The sequence below is a fragment of the Elgaria multicarinata genome, chromosome 21 (genome assembly GCF_023053635.1).
Source record: "Elgaria multicarinata webbii isolate HBS135686 ecotype San Diego chromosome 21, rElgMul1.1.pri, whole genome shotgun sequence".
Lineage (NCBI taxonomy): Eukaryota > Metazoa > Chordata > Lepidosauria > Squamata > Anguidae > Elgaria > Elgaria multicarinata.
The window spans coordinates 16,895,316-16,918,219 of NC_086191.1; the positions used below are offsets into that span (position 1 = coordinate 16,895,316).

Genomic DNA, 22,904 nt, shown 5'->3' on the forward strand with positions numbered 1-22,904 from the left:
GAGGGGCGGCCTCTAGCTCAGGCCTCGCTCAGGCGAACCTCCCAGGAGCCGCTCGGGATTTTTCTTCAGATGAGCAATAGCGGTGGATCAAGCCGCCTGCACAATGGGCGCAGTAACGCTATTGCACTTCTGCTGAAACGTCCTTTTGGCTCATCCTCCAAGACAGGGAAAAGGCCTCTGCTCCTCCAGGCAAAATCCCCGTCGCTCGGCTTTGGCCCTGCCGTTCTGGGGCCTTGGAGGCCAGACCTGCGGTGCAGTGCTTGAGGCCTGCTCCACATCCCCACCTGCCCAGCCGCCCCTGCCCTGTTTCCTAGCAAGCATCTGCTGCTGTAGAGACACAGACGGGACAGCAGCCTCAAGGGGCAGAAGAGGAGGCTCCTTGTAGCTTTATGCAACTGTTTATGGCTTTAGCCTACATTAGAAACAATAACTCTAGATTATTTAGAATTTAATATCAAGTAAGAAACCCACAAGGAGAACTTTGGTTTTGCTTAGTTCACACCTCACACTTGGCTCACTCATTCCATCACCTGGAAGTCCCCCTCCCCCCCTTCTGGAACGTCCCCCCCCTCCCACCTCTCTCTCATGGTCCAAACCAGCCTGTGACTGCAAATGCACCCCATCCGGTGCAGCCTTTTTAATCCCAGTGGCTCACCCTTGTGCCCTCCTCCCTCCCTCCCACCCTCCCACCCAGGCAGAAGCTATCTATTATAATAAACGACAAAGACTTAAAGCTTAGGACACGAAGTTAACGTTGCTCAGCCGCTTCCCCCTAATTCCCACCACCACCACCACCACCACGGCCTGTGAAACTCCTTCGGCTCCCACAGAGTCCAGAAAACGCACGGCTTGCCTGGAGTCCACTCCGTCCCACGAGCGCAGCTGGTGAAACACAGAGGATGACGCGCAGCTGTTCTTTGTGCAGCAGGGAAGGGGACGGGAGCGCCTTCCCGGTGTGCCCCTGCCTGCCTCTCCTCCAGGGCAAAGGGGCAGAGCTGGCCGGCCGGCCAGCCGGAGGCAAATGCTCACTCCTGGAGAGGATTCAGGTCCGCCTCAGACAAACAGCTCTTCTAAAACGCTAGACGGAGCTGCTGCTGCTGCTGCTGCTGCTGCTGCCGCCCCTTCCTCTCCTCCACCAGGTCACAGGTATGAATGAGGGGGAGTTGCGTCCAGTCTCGCCAGCGTCACCTGTGCTGCTGCTCGCCAGGGTGGGTTCTCTCTCGCATAGACGAGCACAACCATTTGCTGGAGTTTGGGAGGCAGATCCTGGACAGACGGGTGGACGGACGGACGGACGGACGGACGGAGAAGCCGGTCCACGTCTCCCTCCCCATCCCCAATCTTAGCTGAGGACAGCCAGGTAGACAGGAGGAGCCTTGACCAGGGCTTGCAGCCGGCTGTGGATGTCCTTCATGTTCTGCCGCTGCTGAGGCTCCCTCTGCCAGCAGCTCTGCATGATGTCGTAGACCTCCGAGGGGCAGGTCCGGGGCCTCTCCAGCTCACGGCCCTGGGTGATGCACTCAATCGCCTGCGGGAAGCGAGAGAGAAGCACAGGGAGCCTTTCCGGCTCAGCTGCCTCTTCAGAGTTACAGAAACGTGGCTTGTCTGGGGCATGGCGCGCCATTCAAGGAAACCCTGCATGGAGCGGAGCGGAGAAGGGAAAACCTCTCGCTGCTCCCCATTCTGATCAGTGTTTGTCCCAGGAAGAGAGACAATGACCCTTATGTCTGGCTGCCTGGGCTGGCCTGTCACTGGCCACAAGGACCCACGCGGTGGAACTCAGGGGCCTGACTTGCCCACTGTGGCTTAGGGGCCCTAATCCTTCTAGCCTCGGTGGCTCAAGGCTGCTGTCCCGAGGCTTCAGCAGACGGAGAACTCATCTCCTCGGCTGCTGCCCTCTCCCTAATTCTCTAAAAGGGCTCCAAGTTCTCAGTAAAACGTGTCTGGAATTCTCTGGATGGTTTTGCCCGTGGGGAGGGCTAAATGGGTGCTAAATCAGGACCCAGCCCTACAAAAATACCTTTGAAAAAGGTGAGCATGACTCTGCCCACGGACCCTGCCCCCCGCCCAAATCAATGTAAGAGTGAGTTCTAGTGCTTCCCTGCTTCAGGGCCAGAAATCTGGGCACGCGGGACTGGCTCCCTGGCCCCGAGACCCTGGCCTGATCCAGCCTTTACCTCTGTGTTGGAGAGCTGGTACCACGGCTGCTTCCCATAGGTGAAAATCTCCCAGAGAACCACCCCGAAGCTCCAGATGTCGCTCTCTGTGGTGAACTTCCGGTACAGAATGCTCTCTGGGGGCATCCATCGGATGGGCAGCATGGTCCGACCCCCAACCTGCGCAGGAAGGGAACGGGGGAGAGGTGAGCGGGGGCAGGAGGCGAAGGGGAGGGCTGGGCGCTGGCTGGCACCCCGATCCCTGGCACTCAGCGGAGGGCCGGAGCAGGGGCCAGGGAGGCCTGGGTCATTGCCTACGGTCTGCCCATGGCGGCACCAGTTGCTGCCACCAGCCACGCTGGCCAGGGCCCTGTGGCTGAAGCGCTAGGAGTGGGCCTCCTGGCAAAGGCTCGAGGCTGGCTCCAGGACCGTTCCTGGAAGTGCACTTAAATGCAAGACGTCGGCGAGGACCCGCCTGCTTTGGAGGGCCCCAGCAGACGCCTCCTCCTCCTCCTCCTCCTCCTCGGGAAGCCTGGAACTTTCCAGTCTCCTCAGACTTTCCCTGCCAGCCATCGGCCTTCTTGCTTCTCTCGCTCCCCCTTTTAATTAACCTTTTCATGGCAGCTCCTGTCCGCCCTCCCTGCCAGGCCGCCTGTGTTTCCACTGACTAAGTGCTTATAGGTTTTTCCACCCCGGGCTCCATTAAAGATGATCAGGGGTCCAGGGCTGAAGGCGCTAAAAGGGAAAGAAAACCAGGAGAGGCCACTTTGAGCTGCCTGCCTGCCTGCCTGCCTGCCTGCCTGCCTGTCAGAGGGATGAAGCCCTACAGAGCGCCAGAGGGAGAAGCAGGAAGAGCGGCTGGAGGCATCTGCGAGCCTCAGAGGGCAGAGCCGTCCCTGGCACAGGCAGCCCCACAGGTGCCTTGGCAGCCGAGGCAGCAATCTGCGCCCCAACGTGGGGGCCGGCTGGCACCAAGGAAGGACATCTTGAGGCTGGAGGGTGGCGCTGGGCGAGGGCCCATCCAGTGCAGCGTGCTGTGCGCATAGTGCCCAACCAGACGCCCCAAGGGGACGCTCACAAGCAGGACATGAGTGCCGCCCATGTTCCCCAGCAACTGCTGTCCATTGGCATGCTGCCTCTCTGATGCTGGGGGTAGCATACAGCCATCAGGACTGGTAGCCACAGGTGGCCTTCTCTGGGGATTTGTCTAACCCTTTGAAAGCCATCCAAATTGGTGACCATCACTACGTCTTGTGGAAGTGAACGGCACCGTTCAACTCCACGCTGTGTGCAGAAGTCCTTCAGTATCTCTCACCAACCAGCTTCATGGGTTAATGACTCCGCTGGGCTGTAGTATTATGGGAGAGGGGAAGGGGTGAGTCTGGCCAAGGCCAGGGGAACCAGGGGGAGGCTTCTAGGCGAGCGGGGGCGGTGCAGGCCCACGCCACGGAACCTCTTCCGACTCCACTTACCCGGTAGTAGTCCGTGCTGTAGATGTCCCGGGACATGCCGAAGTCCCCAATCTTCACCACCAAGTTGTGTCCCACCAGGCAGTTCCGGGTCGCCAGGTCCCGGTGGACAAAGTGCAGGGAGGCGAGGTAGACCATGCCGGAGGCGATCTGGGTGGCCACCTGCAGCCTCTGGCTAAGGTTCAGCTGCCCAAAGGGCTGGTCGTTCCCGTGATCCAGGATCTTCGCATCTGGACCGTGGGACCTGCAGCCAAGAATGACTCATTTAAGGGCATCTTAACATTATTGGGGGGGGGGGGGGGAGGGCACCTTCCAGGGTGGCACCCCCTCGGGGCGCTGCCGGCCTGGACGGATCAGAAGGGTCACCCGGGAGCACCTTTGGAACCAGCCGAGCCAGCCCAGAGGGCAAAGCAGCCAGACGCCCACGCGCCCACACACACACACAGACGCACGTGCACAGCCGCCGCTGCCACCTGCTTCTCCCTGTTCACGACCAGGGCCTTGGAGCTATGCTGCTCTCAGGTCATGTTGGTCCCCTCCCACCCCCTAACCCATTCAGCCACAGGGGTGGCCGTGTGGGGTGCGTGTGGAGTTCCAACTGACGTGCTGCTACGGCGCTAAAGATGGCGCTACGTGAGGCGACGCTGAAGGGCGCCGGGGACGGAGCGTCAGAAGGCATCAGGGCGCAGCCTGAGGTGCTCTTGCACACCGCTGGGCGGGACTCGCGTCTCCTCTGGCCGCTGTGTGGCGAGCGGAGCTCCTCTGAGCCTCGCGGGGATCACCGGAGAACACCAGCGCAGGGGGAACGCTCCCGCTTTCTGGCAGCGTGGGAGGATCACGGCCGCGCCGCGTGGGCCTGCCCCTTGGAGCCTCCCAAGGCTCCCGCCACCTCTCTGTGAGCAAGCGAAGGAGTGGGGGAAAAGGCCGTGAAACGTCGAGCCGGACAGGCAGCGCAGTGGACCTGGGCTTCCTATCCCCTGCACTGACTGGCAAACCAGCGAACTCGGCTGGGCAGTTCAGACCCAAGCTGGGCCCGTCCTGCTCAGCGCCCCGTTCCTGTTGTACAGCGGCCAGCCACGTGGCTGCACGGGAAGCCACGTGCAGCCTGCCCCTCCCGGCCCACTGCTATGAGCCCCCCACAAAAGCCCCACAGAGGGATGCCCCCACCCCGCTCCTCTGGCCAAGGTGGCTTTGCCCTCCCTTCGCCCGACACAAAGGAAGCGCAGCTGGCAGTGGAAGAGGAGGAGGAGGAGGAGGAGGAGGCGGTGGCCACTGTGAGGAGCCCAGGTCTCCGGTAAAGCACAACCATTAATGCCAACTCTCATCACCATAACCCTCAGAGCCGTGTGTCGTCTCTGCGCTCGTCCCAGGGAGGCTAAGCAGGGCCGTTGGCAGCTCCTGTCTATTGGCAATACCTGAGGGGGCAATCGAGAGAGCCTCTGCTGATTCCAGCTGATGGGCAATCTCCCTCAATTTGAGCCTCTCAGACAGCTAATCTAATCAATATTGCAAGGGAAGATTGCATTAGCTGGGGGAGGGGGAGGGCCAGCTAAGCTGCTGCTGCAGTAATGGACCAGGGGAGGGGGCGGGAGGCCTGGGTGGGGTGGGGGAGGCCTGGGGGGAGGAGGAGGAGGATCAAATCGGGACAATTCAGTCCAGCAGCAACAGGACAAGAACTGTGAGCAGGGGCTTTGGAAGAGAGCGGGGGCTAGGATTGGAAGAGAGCGGGGGCTTTTCCTCACCTGCGGCTCTGGGCCCTTCTGCTGTCAACAGACACACACGCTTCCCCCCCCCCCCCACCGGTGTGCTAACCGTTAGATGCACACATCTTTGCCTGAACATCTGAGAGAACGAGTGGGTATACGTGGGCGTGGGCACAAACCTTGGGGGGGGGGTGAGGGGGGTCTGGCCTCAGCCAGGATTGGGGCAGCCCCAGTACTCCTCCTGGCGCACCGGCTGGAGAACCCCCCCAGCAGCCCCCACTGACGCGGGCCACACACCGACGGCTGAAGCTGCCCCCCGCACTTGTGTCACACTTCGATAGCCCCATAGATGCTCCCCCCACCTCGTTCAGCTGACCCACCGGAGGAAGCGATTGAGGTCTCCGTGCTTCATGTACTCGAAGAGCATGACCAGCGGCTCGCCGTCAGCACAGACCCCGTAGAACTTGACGATGTGCTCGTGCTGCAGCACCGTCAGCAGCTCCGCCTCGCGTTGGAAGTCCAGCCGGGCGTTCTCGGTGGCTTCTTTCAGGGTCTGGGGAAGGAGGGAAATGGGTCAGAGAAGCAGCGACGGCCAAGCTGGCCCCGGACGCAGGCCTCCGCTGGTGGGGTTCATGCCTGTCAATCCCTCTCTTCTAGCAAAAATGCACAATTCTGGAAACTCTTGCAATGAGAAATCTGCCATCCACCCTTCAGAAGAAAGCATTCCAGCCCTCGACCCCAAGCCAAGCTGTGCGAGCAGAGCCGTCCAGCGCAAAAAGAGAGGGGAACGGGGGGCAACCCCCAGGAGCCCCGGTCTCGCTCACCTTGACAGCCACCAGCATCTTCTCCTGCGTGGGGCTGAGGTTGTAGCACTCTGCCAGGAAGACTTTGCCAAAGGCCCCCTCTCCCAGCTCCCACTTGAGGACGATGTCCCTGCGCTTAATGTGGTGCACACCTGTGAGGGGGTGGGGAAGAAAGGAGGCTCTTTGCCGCACGCACAGGCAGGCAGGCAGGCAGGGTGCACCATCAGGCCCGGAGCAACAGGAGGCCCTGCCCAGGGCCTCAGGCTCTGGCACAGCCGATCGGGCTGAGAGGAACAAGGCTGCAGCCCTGTGTGCCCATCCACCAGCCCCGATCACAGATGCAGAGGTTCTGTCCGCAGCACAGGGCGCCTCGAAGTCAGCAGCCACCCCGCCCTGGTCAGGACACATCCTCACCTCCGTGATCCATGCCCTGGTAGCCCCACAGTCAAGACTAAGATGCCAGATGCGGGGCTGCGACACCCGCAGTGGGCGTGAAGGGCCCGGGCTTTGCCTCCCAGAGTTTGCTCCGGGGCTCAAAGGCAACTTGTGCTGGTTTCCTGCCCAAAGGCCCCCATGGCTTGTGGCTTGGCCTCCACGTGGGCCTGCTGACACCCAGATCACCCACGGAAGCTTTTCTCTGGATGCCCCACCACCTGAAGCGCAAAAGGGGGTGAGGGTACAAGGCAGAGGGCCAGCGGAGCCTCCCGGGCAGGCAGTGTGAGAGAGAGTGTGTGTGTGTGGGAGCATTACACAGCATTGTCACCCCAGCGGTGGAATGCTCCACCCCCCCCCACCCCGGGAGGCTCCCTCAGGGTCATGTCAGCATGAGGCAAAGGACTTTTTATTTCCCCCAGGCCCCCAAACCTTCTCTACAGACTTTTAAGGAGCCTTGGCTTCTGCTTCTATTCCTGCCACTGCTTGCACACCGCCCTTACGTATTGTCACGTTTCTATGTTTTCCTTTTCATTGGCTTATTGTGATTTTAACTACTTGTAAGCCAGCCCAGAAATGCGTAGAAGGGTGGAGTAAACTCATCTTGCATCAACAATAATAAACGAAGGGCAGCAGGATTTTGCTCTCAAGGTCAGCTGGGATCTCAGCACCTTCAGAACCACAGCAGCTCAGATGCAACTCTGGCAGAAGCCCTGCAAGGCCTCCCAGGACCACGGCAACTTCGCCGGCCCTCTCTTCCCCTGGAGGCTGTCCTGGGCGACGGAGGTCTTGTGGAGCTGCTGTGGCCGAAGTGCAGCCCCCCACTCCCCCACAGTGCACCCGGGGTGGGGGTGGGCTCTGCTGACGGCCTGCAAGGCTCTGGCCTTCCGCCACTGCTGCGTTGCCTTCCTCGCCTGCCGAGGCCTGGAGTGTTTGGAACACCCCCGGGAAGCCCAAGACTCACATGTATTGCAGAAGTACTGTGGGTTCTCGATGAAGTTGGTCTTCAGGGCCTCCAGCTTGCTCTCGGCGGAGGAAAGGGGGCTGCTGCCCATATTCATGAGTTGCAGGGACATGGCCAGGTCGTCTTCTTGTGCCAGCATAGCTGACCCTGAGCAGCAAAGCAGAGAAGCCACCAAGGCCCTTCAGGAGCAAGTGCCGGGCGAGCCGGCTTCAAGCCCCTCCCCAGCCATGGATCCACGGCCCCATCAGCCACCCGAGCTCCCCATCTGGCAAAGACACCTCTGCTGGGCAGCCTCGGGCCCCACTGGCGAGCGTCGGAGGTCCTCGTGTGGACCTCTTGCAAAGCTCCCCTGCCCGTGTGGAGACCGCCCCCGCTGGACTGCTACTCCCTGTCTGAGGCCCAGAGGTGGGGGGGGGGCGGGGGGAGCGTGAAGGATGTGCCCCACAGAAGGCAAAGTGCCTTGCCGGCTTCCGAGCGCCCCCCACCCCCCTTCCTCTGAGCGGGAGGCATTGGCAAGGGAGCAGTAACCGGAGCGTTTAAGCCTCCAGTAATTACCGCGAGAGGGTCCATCACCAGCCAGCCAGCCTTCCCCACATGCGTCTTCATCAACGTCAAAGTGAGGTTGCCTGGCTGAAGGAGCCTGGAGAGAATGACTCCAAATCTAGGGGGGTCCAAAGGGACGGAGAAAAACCTGCAGCGGGGTGGGCCCTTCCGACCTCAGAGAGGGTGTGTCTGCGTGTGTCCATCCGTCCCCTCCTTCCTATTCAGGGAAGGAAGGACGGACGGACGGAAGGAAGGGGAATGGCTTCCCCTCAAACAAAGGCCAGTCCTAGGAGCTGCCCGGCCCCTGGGCCACCTGGAGTAGGAGTGGCCCCGGTGGCCGGCGGAAGCGGCTGGCCTGGGTTTCAGGCAGGAGCGTTCCCTACCCAGAGAGGCTGGGCGGCACTGAATGGGACGGGGGCTGTTGTGCGTGCGCAGCAGTGAGCCCCAGAGCCTGCCCACTAGAGCCAAGGAGGGCAACGTGTGATAGCCCCACCCCTCTGAGCCCACACTCAGGTCCAGATCGGGATCAGTTGTCCCCCCCATGCCTGCAAATTGCTTTCCTTTGGCATGGCGGTGGCAGTGGTAGCTTCTGCTGGAGAAGGTGGGAGGCCTTCCTTTCCCAATGCAAACTGCACGTGGTAGCCTGCTGCTGGCATGTGGTCCCAAGCACATTTCCCCAGAGGGAGTTCGGGGGGGGGGGCGGGGCGGGGGGGAGAAGGGTTGTGCCTCTGCCCCGCTCCATTTCTGACCCTCTTCGGTCGGGTTCCCCCTGGGTTTGCGCCTCCGGGGATGCTGGCGGCCGAAGGACCTGGTGGGAACCCCCAGATAGGACAGCATCTATTTGGGGACAGGGGGCTCCCCACGAAGGGGCCGGTTCTCGGAGTTGAGCTGCACTGCAGTCCTGAGGATGCCTCCACGGCCACCTCCAAGGACATCCCACACCCACCACAGGCCCGGCGGTCCTAGTCCTGCCGGGCCGAGTCCAAGTGGGCAGGACCAGGGAGCGGCTACTGCTGCAGCTGCCTGCCTCCCCCCCCCCCCGCCCTGCCATCTGGCTTCACAGCCGCGTGAGGCTGCTACAACAAGTGGCTGCTACTGCTCCACCCCCCTCCCCACTCCCTTGGGGGTGATACAGGCAGATCAAACCCATTTACAGCCTGAATCAATTCCAGCAGTGAATTAGCAGCTGATGCCTGCCTGAAGGGGGAGGAAGAGAAGCATTAATGAAATGGGGAGGGGGGAAGGAGTGCGCTCCCTGGCCCAGCCCCACCTTCCACCCACCCGGGGCCTGCATCTGCCTTGCTCCCCCCCACAGCCCAGATGGAGGTGCCCCACTGCCCACTGAAAGCCACACAGCAGGGAAACGTCAGGAAACATCTCTGCAAGACGAGGGAAGCCCATTTGGGGCAGAGGTGGTCTGCACAGCCTTGCGTTTGAAGAAGAGGGGAGGGGAAAGGGAGACAGCAAGCAGGGCAGGGGCCTGGCTGGAGATGCCTCTTCCCCCTTTCACAAGATCAGGGATTGCCACAGGGAAGGAGAGGGCGGAGGAGGAAGACGGGTGGCCAGACGGGAGATTGAGGTGCATTCGTGGTGGTGGTGAAGAAGCCTCCTCCTCCTCCTCCTCCTCCTCCTCCTCCTCCTCCTCCAGTACGATAGTGACGTGAAGCCCCCAGGTCACCAGCAAGGCACCTCTGAAGGCCGACAGGAGGAGATGCCGGACCGGGCCCACCTTCCAGCCACGGCTGCACGTGCAGAGGGGGCTTCCCACCCCCAGCCCACCAGCAGGCTGCACAAGAGGACGTGGAGGCCTGTTGATGCCACCGGGACACGAACGCAGGCTTTCCGTTCGGTTGCAAGAGCCGTTTCCTCGGGGCTGAGCAAGGCCTCCTTCCCTGCCGAGCAGCTAGCCGGAGGGAGGGGAGAACAGGCGACCGCCCTCCCCCTCCACCACCACCGCCGGCACGGGGAGCCTTACGGTTAATTCCAAACTTGGAATGCTGGCCACACTTGTTGAGGATGATCAACATGACGGTGAGGAAGATGCACGCACAGACCGCCAACACCACGGCCAGAGAGATCTGGAAGAGGGACACACAGCAGAGGCTCAGGCCAGAGAAGCTGCCCAACGGCCCCGGGAACGCGTCCCGAAGGAGCAGCGGCCAGTCAAAGGGGCGGTGGGGCGTCCTCCCCAGTCTAGCGATCCAGAGAACCAAGCCTCAGAGGCACCCTGCTCTTTCAAGGTTACCTCCTCTGCTCCTCCGCATTAAAGCGGACACCAACATGGCCAGTCTGGCGCATGCGAAGCTCATGCCAGCCCCCGCAGCGCCCGCTGCACGCTGCCTTCTCCCTGGCAGCAATTCCCCACTCCTCACCCCGACTGTGTGCTCCTCTGGTGTCTCCACAGGCTCCTGCTCAGTCCTGTTCCTATCAGCAGTTTCTGCAAACAGAAGCAGCAAAGCAGGTCACCCCATTTGCTCACACCGCCTGACCCTCCATGCTGAGGGGTCTCAGGGTGCTTGCGGGCGAGGCTTCTACCCTGCCAGGGCCCAGCCCCATTCAAGGAACTGTACAGGCCTCCAGGCGTCACTGCTTTCCACCCATCACCCTCTGGGGTTTCCACGCCACTTCGGCCACCCTTTTTCTTTCCACTGGGCATCCTGTTAAGGAGGAAAGGACAGCGTGGCTGCACGAGGCTATCTGAGCGGAAGCGCCCCGGGATCTGACGCTCAGTCCAGCCTCCCCCCGGCCGGCACCTGCCTCTCCCCGCAGACACACGAGAGGTCACGATACGCGCTCCAGGGCACAGCTCTGCCAGCCTTCACGGCACAACTGCAGCTCCTCGGGCGACAGGCCACTGCCCTTCTCCACCAGAGCCCAGGGCCCCCATGGTCGGGCCTGGCACGGCCCAGCTACCCTCCCCGTCACGACTGCAAAGGGAGCCGCCGAGTCTTCCCGCAAACTTACTTGTTGGTGATAATAGCACTAAAAGAGAAGCAGAGAAAGAGCGCCGTTACCCTCCCTCGCAAGGCCTCCGGGAGTTGCCATTTGTGCCAGCACGTGGCGGGCACACCTGTGGGCACGCGCAAATGCCTCCCCACCCCCAGGTCACAAGCACTGTGGCAAACAGTGAAAGCCAGCCAGCAAACGCCTTTGCGTCCATCCTTCGCTCAACGAGGAGGAGAGCAAGGAGTCCCCATGACCCCACCCAGGGGCTGCACACAACACACACCCGATTCATACATGTGCGCTTGAGGGAGGGAGGGAGGAGCTGGCGTGCGCCACGCCCAGCTCCTGCGCCCCATAGATGCTCCTGCCTTCCCTTCCATCATCCAACTCCAGAAAAAACAGCAGCAAAGATGACCCTTCATGGGAAGGGAAGCCGCAGCCGAGCTGCTACGGAGCGTGCCACTCTGCCAAGACAGGCAGATCGCACGGAGCCAGGGGCAGCCCCTCCCCTCCCCCCACGAGATTTTGAGGCACGTTTGCCGCGCAAGGCCCAGTACCGTGGATAGGGTCCTCCGGACGGAAGTTCTCATCAGGGGTGTCCATGAAGTGCTGGTAGGCGGTGGCCTGGGCGGCCCCCAGGGGGTTGCGCACGAGCAAGGTGTAGTTGCCGTTCATGACGTGGGTGGGGTTGTCGAGAGACAAGCAGCCGTGCACTGTGGTGGAATTGCGGACCTGGTCTTGAAAGAAGTCGATGTGGATGTACTTTGACATATCCAGGTCTCGGTTGTCAAAGAGCCACGAAATGCTGGGGCTGGGGTTGCCGTCCACTGAGAAGGGAATGCACCAGTGGTGGTAGTTCACGGCTCGGCTCAGCTCGTGGATCATGGCTGGAACTGCAGATTGGAGGAGCGTCAAAGCCTGGCCCTGGGAACACCCGTGAGCCCTCAACCCACCCACCCCCAAGTTGCTCCCAAGCAACTCACCTTTATCACCGGTAATAACGTTAAAGAATTTCCCGGAGGAATTAAAGAGTAGATTAAGTAAAGTTTTAATAGAAAACAATAAAATGAAACTAAGAGAATGGTTAAGAGAAATGAATACAAGAGAGGATATGGAAGAGGTTTTAAAAGATATAAAATTAACTTGGTTAAATTATTGGCAATTAGAACAGTGGACCAAAAAGTGGGTAAGAGAAAATGGAGATTGTAGAGAACTGACGAAGTTTGAGGAATTAATAGTTAAGAAAGAAAATGATAAGGGAAAAAGAACAGTGTCAAAAGGGTTAATGAGTGAAATATATAGAATACTGTTGGAGAAAGGGCCGATGGATAGTTCAGGTAAAATGGTTTGGGAGACAGACTTGAATGTACAAATAGGACAACAGAGCTGGGAGGGACTATGGAAACAAAGAGTGTTGAGAAACATGTCAGTAAGAATAAAAGAGAATTACTTTAAAATTATATGGAGGTGGTACCTAACCCCGGTTAGATTAAATAAGCTAAATAATCAGCACTCAGCAAATTGTTGGAGAGGATGTGGGGGGAAAGGAACGTATTTACATATGTGGTGGGAATGCAAATATGTACAAAAATTGTGGAAGATGGTGTTTTTGGAGATTGAAGAAATTGTGGGAATGAAGATAGAACCAACACCAAAAGTTGCATTACTGTCACTATTTGAAGATTTAAAATGTAAAAAAGAAATTAAGGAATTGATATCGAATTTGCTCACTGCGGCACGATTGATTGTAGCTAGGAACTGGAAGATTCAAGGGGATTATTGTATTGAAGAATGGTATAAAGAAGTATGGGATATAGCTATTAATGATAAATTGACTTGTAATATTAAATGGAGAAGAGGTATAGCTAAAACAAATGATTTTGAAGGAATTTGGAAACAGTTCCTAATATTTCTGTTTTCAAAGGGAAGTGGGAATCACCAGCAGAAGAAAGTATGAGATTTTGGAATCAGGAATGAGATCCCGAGGTGGGGGGTGCACTTATATGTTAAGTTTGATTATGTTATATAGATATGATATCAATGTTATTCAACAGTTATGTAGTATGTTGTTTCTTTAATTGTAATGGTGTATGTTTAAATATTGTAGAAAATAAAAAATCTTAAAAAAAAAAATCAACCCCCCCCCCATGCCTGAAATACCACCGCTGCCCAGCTCCCGCCCCCCCACATTTGATCCGACTCCAGGATGCAGAGTTAAGGCACAATGAGTTATGGTCAGGCTTGATTCAAACTAAAAGTGAGACCAACCCTGGGGCACCCAATACTACACTCGACCGTGTACGCCTGTGAATCAATACTGTGTTTTTATCTGTTTGCCCAGGGTTTTCCACGTTTATGCTCTTCAACCGACCCCTGGGCGAAGTCGCCCCTTCCACGGCGTGGGCTGGAAGCCCGGCGTTCTTTCCGTGGATTGGCCAGTGGGCAGCTTGGGCTGCCTTGCTTCTGGTTGCTATGTCGGTTTTATACTCTGAATTGTCTTCATGGTTTTGATTTCTGTGAACCACCCAGAGAGTTTCAGCAATTGGCCAGTATAGAAATGCAATAATAAATAGATAAATAAATATGGAGTTGTGGAAATGTCTCGGGGGAGATGTACAAGAACCAGGCAGACAGCAATGCACAGCTGGGACCGGCTGGGGGTGGGTCGGTCCACAGCCTGGAAGATACATAAAGCCACACCACTGCTTGGAGGTTCTGGGCAGGAGATTGGAAATGAGAAGTTCTGCTGGAGTTGGCAGCTGGGAACGCAGTGCTAGAAAAGAAACAGGCCGGAGCAAATATTCCCAACGGAACAGGATCCGGCGCTTGGAGCTGGGCATCAGGAGGCTGTGCTGTGAGGCTGTGGTGAAGCTTCAAGCACGTGACCAAGGCCAGCACCAAGGGCTCCTCAGAGGACACTTTGGCAAGCTGCCCCTGAAACATCTGAGCTGCCCTGGAACCTGGAGAGGTCCATCTGAGAACTTCCATCAGAAATTGTGGCAGGGAATTCCATGGGCTCAAGTCTCAACGTTTTCTGAAAAGGGGAAACTAGGTGTTTTCCTCATATGTGGTGGCAGAAGTGGGATAACCTATCAGTGCTCTCCCTGACAAGGCCTTACAGAATTCCCCCTTCCAAATGCCACTCCAGACCCATGGTTCTCATGGAGCATCAGAAGAACCACCCTTCCTGCCCCCCTGCCGCCCCTGCCCTTGTGGCAGGCAGGCAGGCAGGCTGGCAGGCAGGCAGGGCAGAGACTTCCCGGGGAGAGAGAGGGGGAGGGGGGAAGAGGGAGCTCTCCTTCACTCTTACACGTCACGTTCAGCTGGGCTACGTCCTCGCTCAGTCCTGCTTCATTCTCTGCTTGGCAGGTGATGTTTTGGAGGTTGAAGTCAGGGGAGACGTTCAGGATTTGTAGCGTGGTTTCTGACTCTGAATTCTGCACGGGCACAGAGCGGAAGCGGCGGCTCCAGTACGCCAGTGGCTGAGCCGACCCCCGCCCCACCCCCCACCCCATTCACCCCACCACCACATACACACAGGCCCTGGGCTTTGCGGCCTGTCTCTAAGCCAGTCAACCGCTTCTCCAGCGAAAGGAGTGAGGCAGCAGAGGCAGGAACGGGTGCCGAGGGCTGAGACAGAACTCCTCTATTTCCAATGCTCTCTTACTCCGCTTCAAAGGCTCACGGTGGGGGGTCAGAGGCGCCCCCAACCCTCCCCCCCCACCGAATGAAAGGCAAGGCGACTGACCCCACTCGCGTTGGCCGGGGCGATGATGGGAGGGTCAGACCACACGTCCGGCACGAGCCACCGCACAGCTGGCCGTGGCTCTCCTGTGACGCGGCACGTCAGGCTGACATTTTCGCCCTCGCCCACCGGGGCAGGGTTGTATTCGATCGAGACGGTTGGGAACTCTGCCGGAGGGAAGAGTGGCAACAGGACGGCTGAGGCAAGGCTCCCGAGGGCATCAGGCCGGGCAGGGCCACTAGTTGCCCCCACCCCCAAAGGAGCCATCTGGGGGAGCAGGGGGAACCCCAGGGCAATTGGGGGGGTGAGCGTTCAGCGGGGCACAGCACAAGGCCCACGTACTTACCACAGCCCTCCACACTCATGTTCGCCACGGGTATCGCCTTCCCGCCTCTTGCCACGCAGCGCAAGGCCTGGTTGCCCGACGCCTCGGCTGGCCTGCTCTGCTGCCACAGCTGCAGCCACCGGAGCCCACAGGAGCACTGGAGCGGGTTCCCCACAAGAACCCTGTGTGGAGGAGAGGAGCAGCCGCTGGGTGGCTGAGGAGCCCGGCAGACGTGGGACAGGAGGAAGAGCCTCACACACGTGGCCCTTGTCACGAGGCTTTCCGAACGACGGGAGCCCTGCCAAGGACAAGGGCCTCCCTTGTCCAGCTTCTGTCCTTTTGGGGGCAGAGGGCTGCGGAGGGATTCCCTCAAAGCTGCACCACGAACGGAGTGGCAGGGCCACGCCACTTTGCCGGTGTTTTCCGGCCACTTCCCCCAGACTTCCGCTGCTCTCGGCCCACACAGGAAGTGGAACTCCGCAGCCCTCAGAGGACGAGACCCACCTTGATAAGCAAATTCTGTTGTGGGTGTGTGGAGATGGGAGACAGCACAGACGAAGCACCCCCCCCCCCGCCCCAGAAGACTGGCACCGGAGCCCTGCAAGGCGACCCAAGGGCCACCTGACCCCCTCCCCATCCCGAGGGGGTGACTTACAGCTCCTGCAGACGGAGGAGATGGAAAACCTTCCAGGACAGGAACCGCAGCTCGTTGTAGGCGAGGTTCCTGCACGGGAGAGGAGGAGAAGGACAAGGAGGCAGCTCACGTGGCCTGCTGCCACGGACATCCACCCTCCCGGCAGGGCAGCTCTGTGGCCTGACCCTGCACGGCTGCCCCACCCTGTCCTGCACTGCCGCCTCAATTGGGGCTCCTCTGGATTTATCCAAAACGGGAACTCCTGGCTAGCTTGGCTTTGCTGTGCCAGCCCTGGACAGACGCAAGAGGTAGACGCCCAGAGCAGCAAGCCAGCAGCATTCCCCACGGGCGCGGCCGAGCTCCCAGGGACAGTGAATCTGTGGGCACAAGGAGTTGGGGCGGAGGGAAGCGGCAAGGCCAGCAGTGTGCTACATGGGAACAAATCAATACTCTCTGTTGCAGAGGGAGATTAACACTAACAATGATTAACTACGCCCCAGCCCAGGGGGAGCAGGAAAGGAAGCGGGGGGGGGGGGGGATACACGGGGTCCTCAGAGATGGGGGGACGCATTTGCAGGCACAACGGGAGAGGAGAGGACAGCTGGACCTCTCTGGCTGGTGCTCCAGCTCTTGCCAAGAGACACGCCGCCTTCTGAAGGCACTTTGCCTCAAGGACACCAAACCACGTCCAGAAGTCCCCAGAGGCGATTCTTTTAAGGCTCCAAAAGAGGAGCTTCGGTGCAGCTCCTCAGCCCCCTCCCCATCACCACCACCGAGCTCTGAGTCCTGTGATCCAGACACTCCAAGAACACAGACTCATCCCAGACTGTCCGGAGGAAGACTCGCCAGGGGGGAAGTTGGCTGGGCGTGGGCCGGGGGCAACGGGGTGGGTGGGTGTCCCACTGGGCACCTGCCGACACCTTCTCCAAGGGCCCTGCTCCGATGCAAGGACAGGGCAATGCAGGGCCACATGGCAGGTGGCGGATCAAGCTGCCCTCCACCCTCACCTGTGGCGGAGAAAGGGCCTCAGGGGCTGCGGGGGGAGGGCAGCCGTCAGTGTTAGGGGCGGGAGAGAGGAGGGCCAGGCTGCCCAACAGCTGGGCAGGGGCTGCTGGACGCGCAGAGCGGGAGCCAGGCACGCAGGCTCCGGGGGGGGGGGGGGGGGCTCAGGCCAGGGGCCGCTCGCTGCCTTCCCAGCTCAGCAGCGCCATTCCTCTGCTCAGCTGCTGCCAAGGGGCAGATTTCTGCTGTGACGCCCCTTTTAGCGCAAGGGGCAGCTGCTGCTCCCGATCAATTCCTCCTCTGAGCTGGGGGGAGCCCCCCTTCCCCTTCCCCACCAACCACGGGCCCGCCCAGCCCTCAGCCCGGATGCTGTCACTGGGCCGGCTGACTCCCCAGGCAAAGAGTGGGAGAGAAAGAAGGGCAGGAGGCTGGCAAAGAGCCCCCACGATACATGGGCTGCTCCAGATTCTCACAGTGACCCGATGGGTTATGAAGATCCCCGATTTGCAGTTGGGGAACTGAGGCTCAGGAGCAGAGGCCCCCGGCCTCTGCACAATGCCCCCCCTCGCTGCCCTCTGTTCCCCTCCCACTCTGTTCCCCGGCACTCAGGCCCCAATCCATGCCGAAGAGGACACGCTCCAGGCCGCCGCCACTACTCACACGTGCGTCAGGTTGGGGCTGGCTCTGAAGGCGTCTGGCGAGATGAACTGCAGTTGCGTCTTCGAGATGGTCCTGCGACGCATGAGCAAAGTCAGCACGGCACAGAAAACAGCCACACCGGGGCTTTGCACACAAAGGGGGCAAAGCCGCCTCCCTCGGCCCCAGGGATGCCGTGGCCTGGCACCGGGAGGGCAGGGAACCTGGCTGGCGTCCAGCCTGAACAGGCGCCCAGAACACAGGGGCCCGCGCTGGAGATGGGGCCTCCCAGCCGGAGGGGAGCAGCTCAGTAGCCCAGCAGGGGCTGCCGCCGAGCACTGGCGGTGCCGTCAGGGCGGGCAAGAGGGCCGCGGGTGCTGCTGGGGGGTCGGAACCCACCCCGAGGCTCGTGGGCCTCCATGTCCACCTTCAGGGGCAGCGCTGGGAGAAGCTTCCGGCCTCGTAAATGGGAGGAGAGTGATCTGGGGGGAGGGGAATGGCTCAGGAAACAGCTCAGCCTCCCGCTTCCTTGGGAATGCATCTGTCTGTCTGGTTGGGGGAGGGGGCAGTGGATCATCTCGCCCCCGTCCTTCAAACCAGACCACCTGTTGCCCTCCCAGTGCTAAATAAGGTCCTCGTCCTCCACCATCACTGCCCCAAAGAGGAGGGGCAGAGAAAGGAGGGGCAGCAGGTTGGGAGCTGGATGGACAGGGGAGGCCAAGCCCACCCCCCACCGCCCTTTGCAGAAGACCACAGACAAGCGGAAAGGGCCCCCCACCCCCAGCCTGGAGACTTACAGGTTCTTCAGTTCTCGGGGGTTCTTCATGTCCTCCAGAGTGAGATTGGTCAACGCAGTCTGGTTCTCAATGACTCTGAAAAGGAGGAGGAGGGTGTGTGTGTGAGAATGGATTCAGAGTCGGCAATATTTACCTGTACGAGCTGCATTTCATAGAATCATAGAATAGCAGAGTTGGAAGGGGCCTACAAGGCCATCGAGTCCAACCCCCTGCTCAGTGCAGGAATCCACCCTAAAGCATGTCCAGCTGCCTCTTGAAGGCCTCTAGTGTGGGAGAGCCCACCACCTCCCTAGCTCACTGGTTCCATTTCTGCCTGAGCGGAAGCCCCTGCAGCCCCGGTATGCTGCTGCGTCCACCCGTGGCCTTTCTGCCCAGGCAGTGGCCGCATCCTTATCAGGAGAGAAGGGAAGTGCTGGACATTCCCCACAGCAGCCTTCTGCTTCCGTGGCGGAGTCCAAAAGCACCGCCCTCCCTGTGCCCTGGCTGAGGCTGGATCAGTCCGGGGTCCCCCTCCGCCGGTGTTCCATTCCCAAAGCAGCCCAGTGACCCAGGCACAGAGACCTCCGGCAGCCACGAGGCCTGCTGACGTCCCGGCACTTATGTCTTCCCCCCCTTTGCCTCTGCCTTGATATAAAGCGGCCTCTTCTCTTAGCCCAGGATGCCTCCTTGCAATTGTGCGCTGCGTGCATGCGTGCGTGGCGGCGCGTGCCCACGGGCCGTGACTAGGGCAGAGCAGTGCCACCTCCCTCCGCACTTGCCCGAGTTCCAGCTGGCGTCAGTCCCTGCCAGGCCTTCCAGGAACCTTCCTCGCTCGCAGCCACACGGGAGAGAAGTGACCGGGCTCCTGCGGTGTGGGAGGCAGAGTTCAGCAGCAGCCTCATGGCCCATCAGCTGGTAGCTCGGAAGACGGAGAACAGCTGCCGGCCAAGCCTCCGGGCTTCCACACCAGGGCAGGACCACCACGGGCCAAAGCCGGCAGGGAGACAAATCACCCCTGGAGCGTTTTTCTCTAGCCACAGCCCTCCAACAGGAGTGGGCAGAAGGGATCTCCAGGGGGGTTGCAGAAGACCGGCAGGAGTTCCTGCGACACCGTGGCTTAACAGCAGCGACACCAAAGAGGCCTAATTCTCCCCCTAAAATGGGCTGCAGAAATCAAGAATGCTTTTAGGGAGCCGGGGGGGGGGGGGGGCGGGGAGAAGGGCCTGTGCTGCTTGAAACAGGCCCCTGGGCTGCTGGGCTTGTGCTCAGAAGAGGCACCTCATCCCACATTTCTCTGCCTGCCTGCCTGCCTGCCTGCCCCATGACGTTGCAGGGCCTGGGTCACCCCATCGTCCCTGGCTATTGGCCATGCTGGCTAAGGGATGATGGGGGACAGAGGCTCCTGAGGGCAGTAGGCGGGGGAAGGCCGCTCCAAGCCCAGGCCTCTTATTTCCAGGACAGACCAAGGGCCTTATTCCCACCCCAAAGCCTGCTCTCGTCCATGAAAGCAGCCAAGCCTTTCTAGGGCGACTCCTCAGAGGGAGAAACGTGCGAAGCAGCAGTCGGCAGAGACGACTGACCCCATGAAGCGGCAGGCGTTCCTCCGGCAGCCCAAGCCTGCCCTTGCTGCGCTCAGCAGGCCAGCAGGCCATTTGCCACCACAGCACACACGCAGGTGGGACCAGGAGGAGGAGGGGGCTCTCAAACGCACATGGTGCGGACCAGCACTCTGTACGTCTGCAGAGAGTCTGGGCTAAAGGTGGTGGGAACAGCGACCCACGGTTAGGCAAGCCCCGCCAGGGGCAGGAGGCCCCCTTTCCCTCCCAGGGCACCGCCATCGTGGCCTAGCGAAGCTCCCTCTTGCGCGGCCTTCTGTCTCCCGCTGGGTCTGGCTGGCTGTCGCCGGGACGCACAGAAGCCGGCCGTGAAGGCCAACCGCCCCCTTCCACCCCTGCTCCTGCCGGGAAGCACCCGATCTTCAGCCAGGCCCCCTGGCTCTGACTCCAGGGGCCAAGGCATCGAGCCGCCAGGGACACCCCCTTTCCTGCCGCCTGCATCTCGCTCTTTTTTAAAGGCCTGAGGGCCATTGCGGCAGGGACTCCAAACTCCCTCCTTTCACTGGGTGAGCCCCATGTTTGGGAAGGGAGGAGAGGCAAAGAAAAATCGCTCCCTGTTCATTTTCTTCACGCCACACATGATGTTATGAGAGCTGCATTCACAACTGCAAACCTATTCGCACCGTAGACTGATAGAATTCTGACGCTTGCGGCGTTATTCGATTCCCCATTCCTAATCGTTCTTAACGCTCCATCTGACCTGTCCACGGTCCCGTCACGCTGAGCGGATTCCCCGGTCTCTTTCAGACCACACCTTCCACAATGCCGGCAGCGTTACTGAAGACAGGTGTTCAGATGCTGAGCTGCGGCGAGGAGGGAAGACTGGGAAGCAGTGGGCAGCCCGGAGCACCCTGGGGCTCTTCTGGCCCCCTCCCGCTAGAGACACACATGGGCTCCCTCCTCCCCCTCCTCCGCCCATTACGGGATCTGGGGAGATTTTTCTAGGAACCAGGCTCTCTCCCAGCAGCTCTAGAGGCCGGCTGACGCACAGCTCCTCCGGCAGAGGGAGAGGACTTCACCCCTCGGGGGAGCCGGGGCTTCCTTGCAGACACACGCTGAGCCACTCTGCCAGTCCGGGAAATGCGTTGGCATCCCTCAGAGGTGACTCAGGTGGCCTTGAGGCTGCGACACGCTCCCAGGGGCCCTGGGAAGGGGGAATTGTGGAGGAATATTATTTATCCCAAAGTTAAGATGGGATGAGAGCAGATCTGTGGCTACAAATGTCATTTGCCCCTCTGGTGCTCCGTTAGCCAAGAGCGGAAACCTTGGGTGATGCTATGGCCAAGTGAGCTGGGCGTCTTGTGCCGACGTGGCCCTCCAGACAATTCGTGTTGAAGTCTCCCCACTCGGCACCCCGTCCCCACACCCGTTGCCTGGGCACGTTCCCCGGCTTCCCACTTCAGCCAGCCCAGAAAAGACGCCCGGCTGCTCGTCCCCTGGCGGCGACGGCCTCCTCGGGAGCCTTTGGGAGCTCTCAGCACTCTGCCCCTCTGCTGCCTGCCCTAGTCCCAGACCTCACTTCTTTGATGAACAAGTCCAACTCTTGGCCAGTTCATGCCGGGCAGGACCCTCGGCCAACGAGCTCCTTCCTCCACACCTGGGACTTCATGAGCCACCTCCCAAGCCATCCTGCAAGCAAGGACCTGTACAGAGGACGACTGCCCTCCCACAGGTCTGCAGCGTCGCCTCCGAGCTCTGTGGGCACTCATGAGCAAAGGAGAGGCCGTCTGCAGAGGTCGCAGCGATAGGCAGCCCCTCTGTTTTCCTCTCCAAGCATTTCTATGGTTCTCTTTTTAGGTGCTTTGAGGCTGCCGGCAGAAGGCATCCTTGCGGAGGGCATTACGCTGCCTTCGTACGCCAAGCCCTGAAACAGCGACGTTTGCTACCATGCCAGAGGAAATGGACCCAGTGCCTTCAAGTCCGACACTTGCACATTCATTAATTTCACAAGGTGTGGAAATTACACACACACACATATGAAGACAAGGCTGTACGCACAAGATGCCGGCTGCTGCTCGAAAGAGCTGAGAGGAGTGGGCAGCCCCTGGAACAACCTCGCCGGAGCGGGGAAGAGGGACGCGTCAGATGCTTTGCCCAAAGCGGAGACGGAGCCATTCTGTTTGAGCAGCAGGGGCGAGAAGCCTCCGCGAGGGGAGAAGCCCGCAAAGCCTGCCCGAAAACCTCTTGCACCCACTTTCACCAGCAGAAGTGCAAATCTGTGTCCAAGAGGGAGGAGCTTGCACCCATTTCAACTCCCTGTGCACTGAATTACTGCTAATCACCACGTGCCGCTCGGTTCCTCTTGTGCAGCTCGTAGAGGTTTCTCTTCACTTGAGGAAGGGGCACAAAGGGAGGGAGGGGGCTGCCCTGCGAGGGTGAAGGGGAAGAAGGGTCCCCCCCCCCAGGTATGCCCACCAGCAGGGGCCCCTTTGGTCCGGCGTTCCCTGAGACCTCGGAGACGGACACCCTCAGGCAGAAGCTGCTTCGGGGCCACCCACCCACCCACCCTCCCACCTCCCTCCCTGGTGCCCTGACGGTGCACTTGGCTTCCCCACCCCAGGGTGTCACTCTCTGGCCTTGCTTGGCAGAGCACCTCCGCTGCCAGACCGGCTCCCCATGAACCCAGAGAACATCTGCCCCAGCTTACTCGGCATCTGCTCCCTTCAGCACAAGGCCAGCATCAGAGCCCCAAAGAGGGGCACCCCAACTTCTGCTGCGCCCTCCGACGGGCAACTCAGGCAGCAGTGAGCCAGGACTCGCCCCCACCCCCGTCCCACCAGGCCCCCCCCCATCCCACGGATCCCCCGAGAGCAACACTCACATTTCGGTGAAGTTCTCCAAGCTCCGCAGCTGTGCCAGGCTCTGGATGGTGTTGGGCTCCTGGCACAGCAGGGTGTTCATGTAGCACCGGCACTGCTCCAGGCAGGGGGACGCCGCGCACGGAGGCAGGAGCAGCCATGCCAGGGAGAGCACCAGTCCGGCACAGCCTGGGAGCATCTTTTCTCCACGGGCAACACCCTCCACCGCTCATAGAAGCTGCCGGTAGATCCCCATCTGCTCCCACCCGACGGCCGGCGTGGTGCGCTCAGGTCTCTCTTTCCCGCTTGTCAATCAGGGAACTTGTGCATGCAAACATCTGCTCAGTTTAAAGGGC

The 22,904-nt window shown here is 60.2% G+C and overlaps 1 protein-coding gene across 1 annotated transcript; it reads right to left on the bottom strand.

Annotated features, from left to right (window-relative positions):
- Positions 1 to 689: 689 nt before the first annotated feature.
- NTRK1 (neurotrophic receptor tyrosine kinase 1) lies at positions 690 to 22,904 on the bottom strand. Its single transcript, XM_063146309.1, has 17 exons — positions 22,572 to 22,904; positions 18,156 to 18,230; positions 17,383 to 17,454; positions 15,742 to 15,810; positions 15,108 to 15,268; positions 14,765 to 14,928; positions 14,327 to 14,453; positions 11,574 to 11,909; positions 11,035 to 11,052; positions 10,443 to 10,507; positions 10,046 to 10,148; positions 7,528 to 7,674; positions 6,153 to 6,283; positions 5,709 to 5,881; positions 3,629 to 3,869; positions 2,178 to 2,336; positions 690 to 1,528 (listed from the first exon to the last, which is right to left on the bottom strand). The coding sequence occupies exons 1-17, from the start codon at positions 22,745 to 22,747 to the stop codon at positions 1,343 to 1,345; spliced, it is 2,403 nt and encodes an 800-aa protein (XP_063002379.1). The 5' UTR covers positions 22,748 to 22,904; the 3' UTR covers positions 690 to 1,342.